Raw genomic sequence first — 17,595 nt, 5'->3', positions numbered from 1 at the left:
AGTTAAGTCTCTTAGACATTTCTTTAATCCTTTCTATATCATACTTAATAAATTATTTTATAGCTTCTCTTTTATGACTTCTAGTGATATAATCTTTGCTACCTCATAATATAGCTTTGTTTTCTTTTGAAAAACTGCTTATCAGGAACATCCCATCTCAGGTGTTTACAGAGATGAGACGAAAAAACGAAAAAAGAAAAAATATATCAGGAACATCTCTGCATGATAGCCAAAATATTTTTCTACTGGCTGTAGAACCACCACCTGTTAATCTGACTGCTATTTTTGGAAGAGAGCCTCTAGAAATGTCAACTTAGACTTGCTCCTCTCTTCTCTCCTCGGCCCCATCAGCCTCAGTATCATCATGAGGGCAGCCATGTTAGTAGACAGCATCCTCACCCCATCCATGAATGTAGCCAGGGAAAAGAGAACAGACTCAAGCAGCACAGTTCAAGTATCCTGACTTCCCAGCAACAATTGATTGGATCAGATACAGACACCTGATCTAAGTAAGGCTAATTAAAATCCTCTACAGATAATTAGAATCAAGTGTAAGAAAGAGTCAGCTTCTCTTTGGTGGCTGAAGCTTTATGTTATAAAACTCAGGAGGTGTCAGCAGCTAAGATTTCTGAAACACGGAAAAGTCAAACTGCAGAAAGAAAATTGAAATGACTATAAAAAGAGAATCTGAGGCCAAGGCAGGGAGAATGCTGACAGCATGTGAGTCCCTGTAATTCTGTTTTTCTTATGGATTGACTGCTGAAATTTCCCAATATCTTTTCCATAAATATTGTGTTTCAGGTTACAGGTTTTTTTTAAATTTTTGTTTTTAAATTAATTGAGGACAGTCAATATAATTGGCAATCTGATTTAGACATTTTAAACTGTTAGTAGTGGTTGGTCATTCTACTGCTTCTGTTAATATTCAAATTCCTGTTTTCAGACCTTGGTTGAGATCCTGTCTCTGTTTCCTGTTTGCTGCCTTGCTCGATTGTTTGTGTATTCTGTGGTCTTATTTGTTATGTTTAACCTTGCATAGGGGTTTAGAAGCTGTATGGATAAAATATTGGACACTATTTTATTTTTTACTTTCAGTTCCAGGATACATGTACAGAACTTACAGGTTTGTTACATACGTATATATGTGCCATGGTGGTTGGCTGCCCCTATCAATCAGTCATCTAGGTTTTAAGCCCCGTTGACACAATTTTTAAACTATGTGTTAGGTCCACGACTACACCAAATATCACGCCTGGGGTCAGGTTCGAGCCCATGCCAAGGTTCGAGGGGAGTGAGTGGATGGGCAGATAGCTGAAAGAACACTCAGGGGGCTGTAGGCAGGTGAAGTGTGGTTTAATTCAGCAGCTCTCTCATCAGCAGCTGTCTTACGCTAGCTCTCTCATTAGCAGCTTTCTCACACTGTCCTATTCTGAGCTGTCTGCTCTAGCTCTGTGGCTCCTGCCACCCCCATGCCTGCACGTCAGCCTCTCCCTTGCCTTTAAGGTCAGCAGCTTAACTCTTTCTCCCTCTGGGCCGTGCCATGGCTCCCCTGTGTCTGTATGCAAGACGGACAGTTGTGGTTCTCTCTCTGTCTCTTTCTGTGGGTGCCAGCGCTGTGTCAAGCCCTATGCGCAGCATCAGAAGGGTAGTTATACCTTCTACAGACACTAGTGGCTTAGAACCAAGTATGAACTTACACAAATAGGTTATATAACAAGTGGAGGTGTGTGCCCGTACACCAATCCAGCTGAGTCACGCAGGCCTGGATGTCTGCCTTGGCCTATTCCTTGAATAAAGCGCATCCACGTACCTTACACTATGACGTTAAGTGAGTTCAAAATTTCAGCTATATTATAGGTGTAAAGCTGGAAAAAAGCAAGTCGTTATTTTTCAAATATTCTATAGATTAGGAAGTATTTTCCATTGTTAAACCGTTTTTTTTTAAGAAGGAAAAAGAGTGCCCTTTATTAGTACTTACGACCCGACCCCCACCAACTTCTACTGCCCATTTACATAAAAAAGGCATATTAACCACACCAAAACAAAACAAAACACAAAACAAAAACCGAAGTAAAGCAAATGTTAAATGATCTGGAAATTTAAAATATAACAAACTAAGGGTTTAAAAAACTTGCATGCCCCATAGTACTATACGAAACAACATATTGGTACAGTTTTATCAAAGTTTCATGGTAATTCAGTTAGATCTAAGAGATCAGAAAAGTTCTCATCAGAACCTTGGAAAAATAACAAATAACATTTGTATGGTGCTCTATACAGTTTTCAAAGTAGTTTCACATGTATTTAATTTGAACCTCACAACTCACTAAATTTGATAGGGAAGCTATTATTTCATTCTCATCTTCTGAGGCTCAGAGGTTAGTGACTATCACACCACCACTAACTGGCAGAGACTTACACTTTGGGTCTTCTGACTTAAAATCCAATGCTCCCTGTCCCATACTCCAAGTCAATGACAGTCACATATAGACTATAAAACAAGTATGTATCCCCTGTGTCCAGATCTTCTTTACAAAAGACATGTAGACTTCTAACTAATATTGGGCATATTTGGATAAAGTGAATCAGCTAAGCTATAGATAAAAACCAGTAAAAGTAAACAGGTGAATATGATCTTTATAATTACTGGAAGAATACCAATATATTTGCACTATTTACTGGAAAAGATAAAGGAGGGAAAAATGGCTAATGAAATTATTTAAGATGAACTAAACTTAATATTTTCATGAGAATATGAAAGAATAGGAAAGTAGTTTATTATTAATTGCATAGCTATATCAAAGCTATTAAAATAACATAGATAAAAAGAAACAATATGACAAAGATAAAATCTATAAATACAGGTAAGTATTAGGTTTTACAAGAGTAGATGGCACTTACCATCATTGACTTTGAGGCTTTAATTTTTATGGGTGTTTGGAATGAGTTTTCTAAGTTGTCTAGTTGCTAACTCTAGTAATTATTTGTGGATTTGAGCAATGGATGATCCAAACAGATGCTTTTTTCCATTAAAAAATCAACACTTTGTCAAAGAAAAAACATGGAATAAAGTGGGAGAAGATCTTCATAATGCAAAGAATTAACAAAGTATTTTATCTAGAACTCTTGAAGGTAAAACACACACAGACACCAACATGTGTTTCCCCACATGCCTGCCCTAGAGATACTCTAGTGCTATACACAAAGAAAAGTGTACAAGAATCCTTAAAACAAAATTGGTTACAAAAGGGAAAATATTTAAAAACAATGGAAGTGTTTATCGATAGGAGAATAGATATACTAATACAATAAAATTCTATACAGCAGTGAAAGAATACAATATAGCTGCGTGTGGTGACATGAATACACCTAAAAACGTGCCCTAAATAGGAAAATATTATGTCGAATTTTTTTACAGTATACTATTATTCAGATAGTTTTAAAGCTAACCCAATGCTACACAGTATTTTGTTTGGAGGACATACATGCGGTAAAAATATACTGAAATCATTGGATTATGATTTTGATGGCTGTAATTTCTGGTGAGGCAAGAAAGGAAATGTGACCACTGAGGATTAAATAGGAATTTAAATTGTATTATTAACTATTTTTTTAGGCCGGGTTATAGGGTACAATGTTATTTTTATACTGTTATGCAATTTTTCACTATATATAAAGCAAGACAATTACCAATACAATTGTGAGAGAAAATGGGTAAAGTGAGGTTTTCTGACCAGAATGATAGATCAGAATTTTTGCTTTAGCTATGAAGAAGCAAACAAAATTAGAGGAATATAGTGATTTGCTGAGATGCTAGCATAAGAATGGTGAAACAAAAGGATGTATATGTGTCATATACTCTTGAAATGTGGAAACAAGTAAATATTCTAATAAAAACTGGATAACAGAACCAATGCTAGAAAACTTTAATAGACAGAGGGCAAAGTGAACTTCCAGGCAAATCTATAGGATTATAAACAGCTTGCAGGTATTTCATTCATTCATGTGTTTTTTCATCATGCTTCCTTTCATTTTCAACCAGACATTTTCAACCAGATGTGCCAGGCATTGCATAGATTTGTGCTGTCCAGTATGGTAGCCAATAGCCACATGTAGCTATTTAAATTAATTAAAATAAAATACAATTAAAAGTCAATTATTTGGTTGCTTTAGCCAAGTTATATTGATATTCAAGGGATCGGAAGTGATCTCAGGTGATACTGTGGCTAGTGCCTTCCATTTTGAACAGTACAGATTTAGGATATTTTCATCATGAAAGTTCTATTGGATGTTGCTGCTGAAGATGCTAAGATTAGAGAAGTGAATAACACAGATTGTATATTCTAATGGAAAAAAGAGAAAGTAAAGGAAAAGATCATAAAAGTGTAATGTAATGTTAATGTGTCATTAGAAGAAAATAGAATAATTGGCCAGAGAGGAAAGGAAAATGGGTAAAGACAATCAGATTGTAAACAATAATGAAATGGTTTCCTTAGATCATAACATTGGGGAAAAAAAGCATTTCTATTTATTGTAATGGGGTAGAAAAGAAAAGAATGTGTGGCTTCATGCATGCCAAGAGAAACAATTATTCTAAGAAAAGAGCACAAAAGAGATTTCTAGTAAGATAATAATTTAAAAATGGTAATTGAAGTAATAATTCAAGAGGATGTATGAGCTCCCTAGCACAAATAGAAGAATAAGAAACCAGTAGAGGAAGACCCCTGCATTGCCAAAGCAAAAGCATGTGAGGAAGGGCACAGATGTCTTTGCTTTGTGGGTTTTGGGATAGTGAATTCAAATCTAAGTCTGATTTCTTCTATTTCGTTTCTGAAGTAGGAGGTGATTATTTTCAAAAGAGAGAAGTTGGAAATAGAGAGTTTAAGAAGACACAAGTTTTGAAACAATTGATGTGTAAACTTTTTAGACAAAATAGTACCTTTCCTTTTCTACCAGTCCATTTTTATGACTCTATTCATTCTCATATCCCTGTTTCTAGAACCACCAAATTATCTATTCATTGTTTTCTGACTGAGCGTAACCCATTCCAGCATTGATAACCTAACCCAGCTCAGCCATTACATCTGTAATTCTCTCATCTGCTCTTCCAGTGACCTTATGTTCTGCCAAATGATACAGCGCTTGTCCTGTCTTTTTGTGAATCTTTCTCTGGTCGTGGTGTACTCATAAATGTTTAACAACTAGCTCTCAAGACAAAAACAAAAACAAATCTTGATTTGTAGCATTTGCTGATTTCTATGTTATAAATCTATTCACCATGGTTCATTTTGAGCTACCAACAAAACCACAACTGGCTTGCAAAATTCATAAAATTTTAACAATCAGCTTCCTGGCAAGAACTGTGAAAGATCTAAGATTTTACCCTGGCAAGTTAACAAGCCAAGCTACTGACACATTGATGAAAACAGCCTGAGGGTTGCAGGAAGGAAAGCTGGGGCCAGCATGATGGAATCCTTTGCAGCAATATCAGCTGAAATGCAGTAGATCTTTTTGTTGTTGTTGTTAGTTTATACTTTTGTACTAGAACTGGTTCTAGAATTAATAATTACCTATCATTACTTTATTTGGGCCACTCTAAGCACATTCTGCTATAGAACCTTTGCATATTTGTCAGCAATGCCTGGAAACTCTTCCCTAAAATCCTTTGGCACATTCCTTCAGTTAATTATAGGTAGATGTCACTTCATCAAAGAGAATTTCTCAGAAGAACCTGTCTAAAATAGACTCCCTCTCACTTCCACACCATCTCCTCTAATTGCTTCTCTGGTTGTATTCCACATGTTATGATATGTTTATATTCAAAATCATTGTCCAAAATATTTTCTAAGTTCCATTGTGATATATTCTTTTATATAGGTTATTTATAGTGTATTTTTTAATTTCCACAAGCATGAGGATTTTCTAGCTATCTTTTTGCTTTTCCTTTATGCCTTTATTTTAAGCTTTTTATAATTTTTTTTACTTTTTTTAACTATTATTTTAATTTCAGTGGTACATGTGCAGGTTTGTCATATAAATTGTGTGTTACGGGAGTTTGGTGTTCAGATTATTTCATCACGGTAATAAGCATATTAGTAGTACTCAATAGGTATTAAAAGTAATGGCAGGCTGGGCACAGTGGCTCATGCCTGTAATCCCAGCACCTTGGGAGGCCAAGGCAGATGGATCACCTGAGGTCAGGAGTTCAAGACCAGCCCAGCCAACATGGCAAAATCCCATCTCTACTAAAAATACAGAAAATTAGCCGAGTGTTGGGGTGCATGGCTGTCATCCGAGTTACTCAGGAAGCTGAGGCATGAGAATCGCTTGAACCTGGGAGGCAGAGGTTGTAGTGAGCCAAGATCATGCCACTGCACTCCAGCCTTGGAGACAGTGAGACTTGGTGTAAAAAAAAAATAATAATAATAATGGCAAATCCACAATTATTTTTATACCAACCTAATAATTTTTTGATCCTCAACTTCCTCCCTCACTCCACCCTCAAGTAGGGTCCAGTGTCTGTTGTTCCCTTCTTTGTGTCCATGTGTACTCAATGTAAGTGAGAACATGTGATATTTGCTTTTCTGTTCCTGTGTTATTTCACTTAAGATTTAACAGTCTCCAGCTCCATCCATGTGGCTGCAAAGGACATGATCTCATTCTTTTTATGGCTGTGTACTATTCCATGGTGTAAACATTCCATGTTTTCTTTATCTAGTCTACTATTGATGGGCATTCGGGATGATTCCATGTTTTTGCTATTGTGCATAGTGTTGCAATGAACATACGTGTACATGTATCTTTATGGTAGAATACTTTATTTTTTGGGGGTATATATGCAATCATGAGATTGGTGAAAAAAAAAAAAGAAGGAAAGAAAGATTGCTGGGTTGAATGGTAATTCTGTTTTGAGTTCTTTGAAAAATCATCAAACTGCTTTCCACAGTGGCTGAACTAATGCATAAGCGTTTCCTTTTCTTCACAACCTCACCAGCATCTGTTATTTTTTGACTTTTTAATAGCCATTCTGACTGGTGTGAGATGATATCGCATTGTGGTTTTGATTAGCATTTCTCTAGTGATTAATGATGTTGAGCATTTTTTGATATACCTGTTGGCCACGTGTATTTCTTTTTTTTGAAAAGTCTACATGTCATTTGCCCACTTTTTAATGGGTTTCTTTGGTTTGTACTTATTACTTAGTTTGCTCAAGTTCCTTATAGATTCTGGAAATTAGACCTTTGTCAGATGCACAGTTAGAAAATATTTTCTCCCATTCTGTGGGTTGTCTGTTTACTCTGTTGATAGTTTATTTTGCTATGCAAAATCTCTTTAGTTCAATTAGCTCCCATTTGTCAATTTTTGTTGCAGTTGCTTTTGGCATCTTCATGAAATCTTTGCCAGGGCCTATGTCCAGAATGGTATTTCCTAGGTTATCTTCCAGGGTTTTTATAGCTTTCAGTTTTATATTTAAGTCTTAATTCATCTTTAGTTGATTTTTGAATATGGTGGTGTAGGGACGGGGTCCGGTTTCAATCTTTTGCATATGGCTAGCCAGTTATCCCAGTACTATTTATTGAAGAGGGTGTCCTTTCTCCATTGCTTGTTTTTGTCGACTTTGTCAAAGACCAGATGGTTGAAAGTGTGCAGCTTTATTTCTGGGCTCTTTATTCTGTTTCATTGGTCTATGTCTCTGTTTTTGTACCAGTACCACGCTGTTTTGGTTACTGTAGCCTTGTAGTATAGTTTGAAGTGGGGATTTTTTTATTTTTTTGGTTCCATATGAATTTTTTAGAATAGTTGTTTTCTAATTCTGTGAAGAATGTCATTGGTAGTTTTGTAGGAATAGCAATGAATCTGTAAATTGCTTTGGGAAATGTGGCCATTTTAACAATATTGATTCTTCAAATCCAAGACTATGGAATAATTTTCCATTTGTGTCATCTGTGATTTCTTTCAGCAGTGTTTTATAATTCTCATCGTAGAGATCTTTCACCTCCTGGTTAGCTGTATTCCTAGGTAATGTTTTGTGTGTGGTTATTGTGAATAGGATTGTGTTCTTGACTTGGCATTCAGCTGGAGTGTTGTTGATGTATAGACATGCTACTGATTTTTATCCATTGATTTTGTATCCTGAAACTTTGCTGAAATTCTTTATCAGATCTAGGAGCCTTTTGGGCAGAGACTATCGGTTTTTTTTTTTTTATATATAGAAATGTATTGCCTGCAAACAAGGATACTTTAACCCTCTCTCTATTTGGATGCATTTTATTTATTCCTTCTGCCTGACTGCTGTTGCCAGGACTGCCAGTACTATGTTGAATAGAAATGGTGACAGTGGGAATCCTTGTCTTTTTCTGGTTCTCAAGGGAAGTGATTCCAGCTTTTGTCTGTTCAGTATGATGATGGCTCTGGGTTTGTCTTATTAGATGGCTCTTATTATTTTGAGATATGTTCCTTTGATGCCAGGTTTGTTGAAGGTTTTTAACACGAATGGATGTTAAATCTTATCAAAAGCCTTTTCTGCATCTATTGAGATGATCATGTAGTTTTTAGTTCTGTTTGTGTAATGACATTATTAATTTGTGTATGTTGAACCAGCCTTGCATCCCACTTAAAAAGCTGACTTGATTGTGGTGGATTAGCTTTTTGATGTGCTATTGAATTTGGTTTGCTAGTATTTCGTTGAGAATTTTTGCATCTATGTTCATCAAGGAGAGTGGCCTGAAATTTTCCTTTTTCATTGTGTCTCTGCCAGATTTTGGTAGCAGAATGATGCTGGCCTAATAGAATGAGTCTAGGAAGGAATTCCTCCTCCTCAATTTTTTGGAATAATTTCAGTAGGAATGGTACCAGCTCTTCTTTGTATGTCTGGTAGAATTTGGCAATGAATCTCTCTGGTCCTGGGCTTTTTCTGGTTGGTAGGCTTTTTATTACTGATTAAATTTTGGAACTCGTTATGGGTCTATTCAGAGTTTCAATCTCTTCCTGGTTCAGTCTTGAGAAACTTTTTATTTTGAAATAATTATAGTTTTATAGGAAATTGCTTAGAAATACACAGGAAAGTCCTGTGCTCCCTTCAACTATCAGTTCCCAATGTTATACTAACATCATATATAACTATAGTACAACAATAATAACAATAATACCATAAAATTTATATTGATACAGGCAATGGAACTTATTCAGATTTCAGCGGTAATACTCACAGTTATTTGTGTGTGTGTGTGTGTGTGTACAGCTCTGTGAACTTTTATTTTATGTGTAGCTTTGTATATCATCACCAACATCATGAGACTTACCCCACCACAGCATTCCTTGATATTACTCCTCCCCTATCTCTAGGCCTAGGCATCTGCTAATCTGTTCTCCCACTCTGTAATTATGTTATGTCATGAATATAAATGGAATCATGCAATATGTATCCTTTTGAGATTGCAGGTTTTTTCACTCAGCATAATTAGTATGGAGTTCATCAAAATTGTTGCATGTATCAATAGTCTTCCTTTTTTTCTGGATTGTATTCCATTGTATGGATGTACCACAATTTGTTTAGCCATTCACCCACTGAGAGACATCTAGGTAGCGTGCAGGTTTTGGCTATTGTGGACAAAACTGCTAAGAATATTCATGTACAATCTGAATGAAAATGTTATCTGGGATATATGTTTAAGAGTGCAATTGCTGCCTCTTATTGTTAAGTTCATCTTTAGATTTGAAAGGAACTGCCAAAGTATTTTCCAGAGTGGTTACATCATTTTGCATTCTAACCAGCAATGCCTAAGTGACCCAGTTTCTCCACATACTTGCCAGCATTTCATGTTGCAACTATTTTTTTTAAATTTTAGTCATTTTCATAGATAGAGATCTCATTATGGTTTTAATTTGCACTTTGCACTTTTACTGCTGGGCAAGGGTGGGAGTTCCAGCTCTTTCTGGCTGGAAGGGGTAGGAGGAATGCCTTGTTACTTCTCCCTGTGTGGCTTTCACTGACACCTTGAGAGTGGTGTAGCCTTTTTACTGCTGGGTTGTGGTGCAAGTAATGTCTCACACTACCCAGTGGGGAAGAATAAAGGTACTTCTTTACTTGTGGGAGTGGGTGGAAGTCCAGGCTCCCCACATAGTTTCCAAATGATCTTGAGGTGCTGGGAGAGTTGGAGAGTAGGGTGTGGTTCTTGAGTCCTATCAGTAAAGATGAAAGTCTTGAATCCCTACAGTTTATTTACTCTGATACCACTACCCACTAGGAAATTTGGGGTCCTCATTATAGCCTATCCAGGGTAGATATAGTCTAGGCTTCTGATTCAGTCTTTGTGGGGGCAGTTTTTTTCTTTTTTTTTTTTTCGAGACGGAGTCTGGCTCTGTCACCCAGGCTGGAGTGCAGTGGCGCGATCTCTGCTCACTGCAAGCTCCGCCTTCTGGGTTCATGCCATTCTCCTGCCTCAGCCTCCAGAGCAGCTGGGACTATAGGCGCCCGCCACCACGCCCGGCTACTTTTTTGTATTTTTAGTAGAGACGGGGTTTCACCGTGTTAGTCAGGATGGTTTCGAACTCCTGGCCTCATGATCCACCCGCCTCGGCCTCCCAAAGTGCTGGGATTACAGGCGTGAGCCATCGCTCCCGGCCCGGGCAGTTTTTTTCTGATGTGTTTAGCTGGAGTAGAGATGTTACTGTCTAAATGCATTCCCTCTTACTAAGCCGCCCCTTTCCTGATCTCTTGGCTAAAGAAAGCAGGCTTTTGTTGGAGCTTTATTTTGTCTATACCCATTGGCATTTCTGGGTTGCTGGTCTCTTCTACTTCAAGTTTGGAATATACAAAGCATAGAGAAAATCTCAGAAATTTACTACCTCCTTGTTTCTCTGGTAACAAGTCTCCTAGCTAGTCTGCCTTCTTCTCTACACCTTTCAGTCTTCTTATGTTGGTTTTACATATAATGCACCCAGAGTTTTTTTTATTGTACTTACAGGAAGGAATAAGGAAAAGTGTATATCTATTCCATCTTCCCAAAAGTAGAGGTCAGGAGTGTTGAATTTATGCTTGCTTTTGAATTTTCTTTTTTTTCTGTTTTTTTTAAATTATACTTTAAGTTCTAGGGTACATGTGCACAACGTGCAGGTTTGTTACATATGTATACATGTGCCATGTTGGTGTGCTGCACCCATTAACTCGTCATTTACATTAGGTATATCTCCTAATGCTATCCCCCATCCCCCCACCCCACGACAGGCCCTGGTGTGTGATGTCCCCCTTCCTGTGTTCAAGTGTTCTCATTGTTCAATTCTCACCTATGAGTGAGAACATGTGGTGTTTGTTTTTTTGTCCTTGCGATAGTTTGCTGAGACTGATGGGTTCCAGCTTCATCCACATCCCTACAAATGACATGAACTCATCCTTTTTTATGGCTGCATAGTATTCCATAGTGTATATGTGCCACATTTTCTTAATCCATTCTATCATTGATCGACATTTGGGTTGGTTCCAAGTCTTTGCTATTGTGAATAGTGCCGCAATAAACATACGTTTGCATGTGTCTTTATAGCAGCATGATTTATAATCCTTTGGGTATATACCCAGTAATGGGATGGCTGGATCAAATGGTATTTCCAGTTCTAGATCCTTGAGGAATCACCACGCTATCTTCCACAATGGTTGAACTAGTTTACAGTCCCACCAACAGTGTAAAAGTGTTCCTATTTCTCCACATCCTCTCCAGCATCTGTTGTTTCTTGACTTTTTAATGATTGCCATTCTAACTGGTGTGAGATGGTATCTCATTGTGGTTTTGATTTGCATGTCTCTGATGGCCAGTGATGATGAGCATTTTTTCATGTGTCTGTTGGCTGCATAAATGTCTTCTTTTGAGAAGTGTCTGTTCATATCCTTAGCCCACTTGTTGATGAGGTTGTTTGTTTTTGCCTTGTAAATTTGTTTGAGTTCTTTGTAGATTCTGGATATTAGCCCTTTGTCAGATGAGTAGATTGCAAAAATTTTCTCCCATTCTGTAAGTTGCCTGTTCACTCTAATGGTAGTTTCTTTTGCTGTGCAGAAACTCTTTAGTTTAATTAGATCCCATTTGTCAATTTTGGCTTTTGTTGCCATTGCTTTTGGTGTTTTAGACATGAAGTCCTTGCCCATGCCTATGTCCTGAATGGTATTGCCTAAGTTTTCTTCTAGGGTTTTTATGGTTTTTGGTCTAACATTTAAGTCTTTGATCCATCTTGAATTAATTTTTGTATAAGGTGTAAGGAAGGGATCCAGTTTCAGCTTTCTACCTGTGGCTAGCCAGTTTTCCCAGCACCGTTTATTAAATAGGGAATCCTTTCCTCATTTCTTGTTTTTGTCAGGTTTGTCAAAGATTAGCTGGTTGTAGATGTGTGGTGTTATTTCTGAGGGCTGTGTTCTGTTCTTATGTAACTGCATGCTTCATTCAAGATAGTTTTTTTTTCTAAATTTGCTTTACTGATTCCTTATTCAGCCTAGTCACAGCTACATTAAAATTAAACCAGGGAGTTTAGAACTGCAGTTATGGCAGTTTTCAGTTCACAGATTTCTAACTGGCTGCTTTTCAAATCGACAATATTAATTTTTATTATTTTTAGTTTTGACATTTTAAAATTTGATGTTATAAACGTGATCGATTTATAAAGATGTTAAGCAAAGTTGTCCAGTGATATATTATCTGGTAATTTTGCTATTTAGAGTGTCTTTGGATTAGTTTATGCTGTCTTTTGTTTCTGTTGATTTTGGTTACATAGTCATTTTGTATGTTGAGTGTCCTGTGAGTCAACACACAAAATGGGCAAGAATGGCCTTACTGAGATTTGGAATTACCCAGGTAATTTGAGGCTGGGCTTCAGTCTGTGGGCAGTCTTCTCATAGACTTTATTTTTGTTTCATTCTGTTTCTTGAAATACAGACTTTTGTGGTCTCAGTCCTAGGAATGGGTTAATTTCTCAGGGCACCTACATTTGGCAGAGTCTGGATTCCATCTTCTGTTTCCAAAGTTTTGTGTGGCCCTCACAAGTACTGCCCAACCTCTCAGTTGCCTCTCCTGGGTCAGATGTTGTCCCCAGGGAAAGAGTGGCCTAAAATGTTAGTCTCACTTCTCTGGATTTTTGACTTCTATTAGATCTGGAACTAGGTATTCCTTATTACCTTGTTAATTCTTAGGTGCTTTTTTGAAGATTCAAAAATTATATTTCAACCAGATTTTTTAATAGCAGTAGAAGCATTTTTTTTTCAATTTACCCAGTTCTATCTTACTGGAGGAATTCATTTTCTTATTAATATTATTTAATTTTTCCAGTAATTTTGTGTAGTAGAAGAAATAAAATTATATGTTTCAACTATAATCTTCATTGAATTAAAAAATGTTAATGTCCATAAAACACTGTTATGTTCTCTCAACATTTAGTTATGCTCTTTTCTATAGCTTACTTTTCTTTAAAAGTTGGTCTTTATGAGGTAGAGTGGTTTATTTGGAAGAGCACTAGGCTTGGATTTAGGGTTTTCTTTCATAGCACTTTTGTCTAAGAAGTCTTTTTTCATTGCATTAATTTACTAATTTCAGTCAAGATTTTCTGACTTGTAAAACAAACAAACAAAAAATAAATTAGATGATTTCAGGTCTCTAAACTATATAATGATTTAGATCTGCAAATTAAATGAGACAATTGTTATTTCTGTGTTTATAGAATTATTTTCTTTCTGTTCAGCACTTTGAGTTTCTAATTAATACCAATTTGCAGGAATTATAGGGAATAGAGAAACTTGTTAAATACAGCACAGGGAGGTTGTTAGCGATGTGGAAAACTCTATAGGACAAAATATTTGATATTTACTTAGGTAAAGTACAGGGAGAAAAAAAGTACAGGGAGAACGCATAGACTAAAAGATAATTAAGAGACATTTCATTTAAATGCTATGTACGGACCTTGTTTGTATTATTGCTTTAAACAATTCTTAAAAACAGAAAATGTGAGACAAATGTGAACACAAAATATGTTTAGTGATATTAAGACATCATTAATTGTGTTAATTACATTATTGGTATTATGGCTATGTTTAAAAATTTTTTGAAATATTTACAGATACAATAATATGATACTTGTGTTTTGCTTAACCATTATCAGAAGTAGGTGAGACAGGGCAGTTTGTGGGTGTATAGAATTCAGAATTGGTCACAAATTGATAATTGTTGAAATTGGTTGATGGAGATATAGAAATCCATTGCACTTTTTGCTCTACTCTTAAAATATTTTAAAAAGGAACTGAAGGAAGGTAAAGAAGAGATGGTAGTAAAGTTAAACTTTTATTATATGAAATGAAAACATTGTAGGTTCTAGAATCCCCCCAGGGCTGTGAACCCATAGCTACAATTGCCAATGCTAAATTATCTCGTAGTCAGCCTAGGTATTGGTTTAAGTCACCAGCAAAGTAGAAGATCAAAGATCCCTCTTTAATGAAGATTTTTATATTTGATATTTCTGAATGAGATCGTAATAGTCCTAATAAGAAAAAGAGTACATTGTTGGACTTCCTTACATTTTACATCCTTACATTTTACACTATCAGTTCTTGAATTGACAATTTTTAGTAAAATTAAATATAAACTAATTTAGATTCATGATATTTAAATATTTTTCTTTCTAATTAGGTTTTAAAATATTCTTATAACTATGACTGAAAACAAGACAGTTTCCTCTTCTTCCACTAGAGATGATCAAACCAATATAGGTAAGTTTATCATAAATTGATTTTCTTTGAAAATAGTTCATAGATAAATGGAATTCACATCACTTACAGAGGAGGGCAACTGCAAAGATAGTAATCTTTTCCAGGATAATGGTCACAAAACCAAAACTTACTGGGACCAGTAAAGTGAGCTAAGAGAAAAGAGTGAGTCAGCATAACAAAAACACATTATCTGAATTATAATCAGTTTATTTTATAATTATGGATGAACTGTGTTATAGGTAATAAAATAGGTAAGCAGTACAACAATGGTGTGCTGGAATCAGCTCTTGTATATATCTCTTCTCGATTCCACTCCACTGGTAACTTCAAATTGGCCATGGTGTTAGTATTTATTACCAACTAACAGCTGGATATTAAACTTTTACCATCACATCACTGAAGCTAAACATGGAATATTAAAAATGAAAATACTAATATAATTCTATTTTTAAAATTATATGATTTTATTGCATTACTTTACTCTATTTTTTTGCATCTTGAGCTCTGACATCTTTTATTCTGTATCATGTTAGCAATGTCATATCTTTGCATGATATAAAACAGAGGTCAGTAAATTATAGCCCATTGCCCAAATCTGGCCAGCAGCCTTTTATTTACAGACCCCAAATTAAGAATGGTTTTTATATTTGTAAGGAGTTGTGAAAAGAAAAGAAAAAAGAAGACAATAAGGAATATGCAACAGAGACTGCATTTGGCCCACAAAATCTAAAATTTTTACTATCTGATGCTTTCCAGAAAACATTTGCCAACCCTGGTATAGAACTTAACCTTGAATACTTTGAGAACAATAGGTAGTCTTTGTATCAGTTATCACTGCTGCACTGATGCTATGTAACAACCAACCATAAAAATGCAGGTGCATACAGCATCATGAACATTCATTTTATGCTAACTTCTGCATGAGTCGACTGGATGGTTCTGCTGATATCAGGTGGGCTCAGTACAGCTCACTCATGCATCTGGAGTAAGCCACAGGTAATTCAGTACCATTACTGATCTTGCTTATTTTGGCTGAGCTCGTTTACAGGTCTAGGGTCTTGGCTGGGAAAATTAGGCTGATTCAGCTCTGCACTTGCTTGTCTCTCATATTCCAGCATACTATTAAGGGGCTTGATCTCTGGGTTTTGGCAGTTTCAAGAGGAGGGACAGAAGCACAGAAGGCCTCTTCAGGCCAATGCGCAGAACTGGTGCCCTATCATTTCTGTCACATTTTATTGATCAAAGCAAATCACAGAACTAGCATAGATCTATGGGTAGGAGATTAGACTCCACCTCTTGATGGAAGATGCTGCAAAGTCACACTGCAAAGGAAAGTGAATACGGGGAGGAGAAAATTATTGGGGTTATTATTGCAATCAACTTACTACAATTTTCTTCAGGGTTATAATTGAAAGCAGTCATTTAGTAATTCCAAACGTGAATAAGGTCATGACAGAATGGATTTTATTTAAAATTGTTAGCCTTGGGTTAGAATCTTATTTCATCACCACATATTTTCAAAATTTGAAAAACCTTGGTTTGTAGCTCTTTATTTCTTCTATCAACATTAATTGAAAAAAATGTTATTTCATTTTCATTTATAGAGTTTGTTTTGTAAAGCTTAAGCAAAAGCTTGTTTTTATTTCTGGAAATTGATCCCAATCTCAGATTAGTAACATGGAACAAGTTATTCATTTAAAATAATTTCCCCAAAAACACAATTTGGAATGAACAGAAAATCATACAGGTGTGTAACTCATATTTAAATAGTTGAAAGAACTGAAAGTTTTGGGGTTGATTATAATGCGAATTAAAAAGACTAATAGTTTGTTCCAAGACTTCAGAGAGCTGCGCTGGTGATTTTCCTTTGAATGACTTGACAAAGCCTATTTTAAATTGGAACAGAAAATGATCCACTCTACACTCGTTTGCAAGCAAAAGCTAGAAAGTCAATCATATTAAGCATGACTTAAGCCACCCACCATCATTTGATGCAATAGATATACATAGCAGATAAAACTACATATCACATGATTTAATGGAATGTAAGTCTTCTGTGATATAGACATCTGTAAATGCATAAGAAATGAAAATATGTCTGTTTGGCTAACACTTTGGAAAATAATATAGTTAATAAATTGTCTTTTAAAATGTGCTTGGTGAGCAAGTTTAGGACTTTCGTATTTAAGTGACATTAAAAGCCATATTTGGAATGCTAACATCAATGGGGATTATCAGTTAAAATTTACTTTTGTCACTTTGGCTTCACACCATCATCAAATTTCCTATTCTGTATGTAAGACAACCAGCCATTATAAACAACATACAGCTAATCCAGAAAAGCATTGAAATGTCTGTGTTTAAGCCACAGGAATTTATCAGTCCTGTGTGTTTATTGCCAGTGTTTATTGCTATGTCTTTGAAGATTTTAATTATGTATTATATACTAACTTTTGAAAAAGTTTGTCATTAATTCTATCACAAGAACACCGTGGGAGGTCATATTTACTAACTTCTGTGAAACTACATTCAGCATAATAACACTTTTAAAATTATCCGAAATAAAATCATTTTTTGATGTTCTTTCGTTCATGATGTAACTACTACAATCATACGGAAACTCTCACCATTCTAAAAATAATTAATGGGGCCAGGCGCAGTGGCTCATGCCTGTAATCCCAACACTTCAGGAGGGTGAGGTGGGTGGATCACTTGAGACCAGGAGTTGGAGAGCAGCTTGGGAAACAGAGTGAAACCCTGTCTTTACAAAAAATACGAAAATTAGCCAGGCCTGATGGTATGTGCCTGTAGTCCCAGCTACTGGGAAGCTGTGAGATAGGAGGATCCCTTGAACCAAG

The 17,595-nt window shown here is 36.0% G+C and overlaps 1 protein-coding gene across 9 annotated transcripts in view; it reads left to right on the top strand.

Annotated features, from left to right (window-relative positions):
• CCDC178 (coiled-coil domain containing 178) overlaps positions 1–17,595 on the top strand; it is a 503,110-nt gene that overhangs the window by 14,856 nt on the left and 470,659 nt on the right. For 8 of the 9 annotated variants that reach the window (XM_001160604.7, XM_063795580.1, XM_054671747.2 and 5 more), the window contains exon 3: positions 14,658–14,737. The exons of the other annotated variant lie outside the window; for it this stretch is intronic. In XM_001160604.7, the coding sequence (XP_001160604.4) occupies positions 14,680–14,737 (58 nt within the window). In that variant the 5' untranslated portion in view covers positions 14,658–14,679. The remainder of the gene's footprint in view (positions 1–14,657; positions 14,738–17,595) is intronic. 9 annotated transcript variants of the gene reach the window in all.

Source organism: Pan troglodytes, chromosome 17 (assembly GCF_028858775.2).
Source record: "Pan troglodytes isolate AG18354 chromosome 17, NHGRI_mPanTro3-v2.0_pri, whole genome shotgun sequence".
Lineage (NCBI taxonomy): Eukaryota > Metazoa > Chordata > Mammalia > Primates > Hominidae > Pan > Pan troglodytes.
Note: the sequence above shows the minus strand (reverse complement) of the source record. Positions and strands in the feature narration are given on the sequence as shown.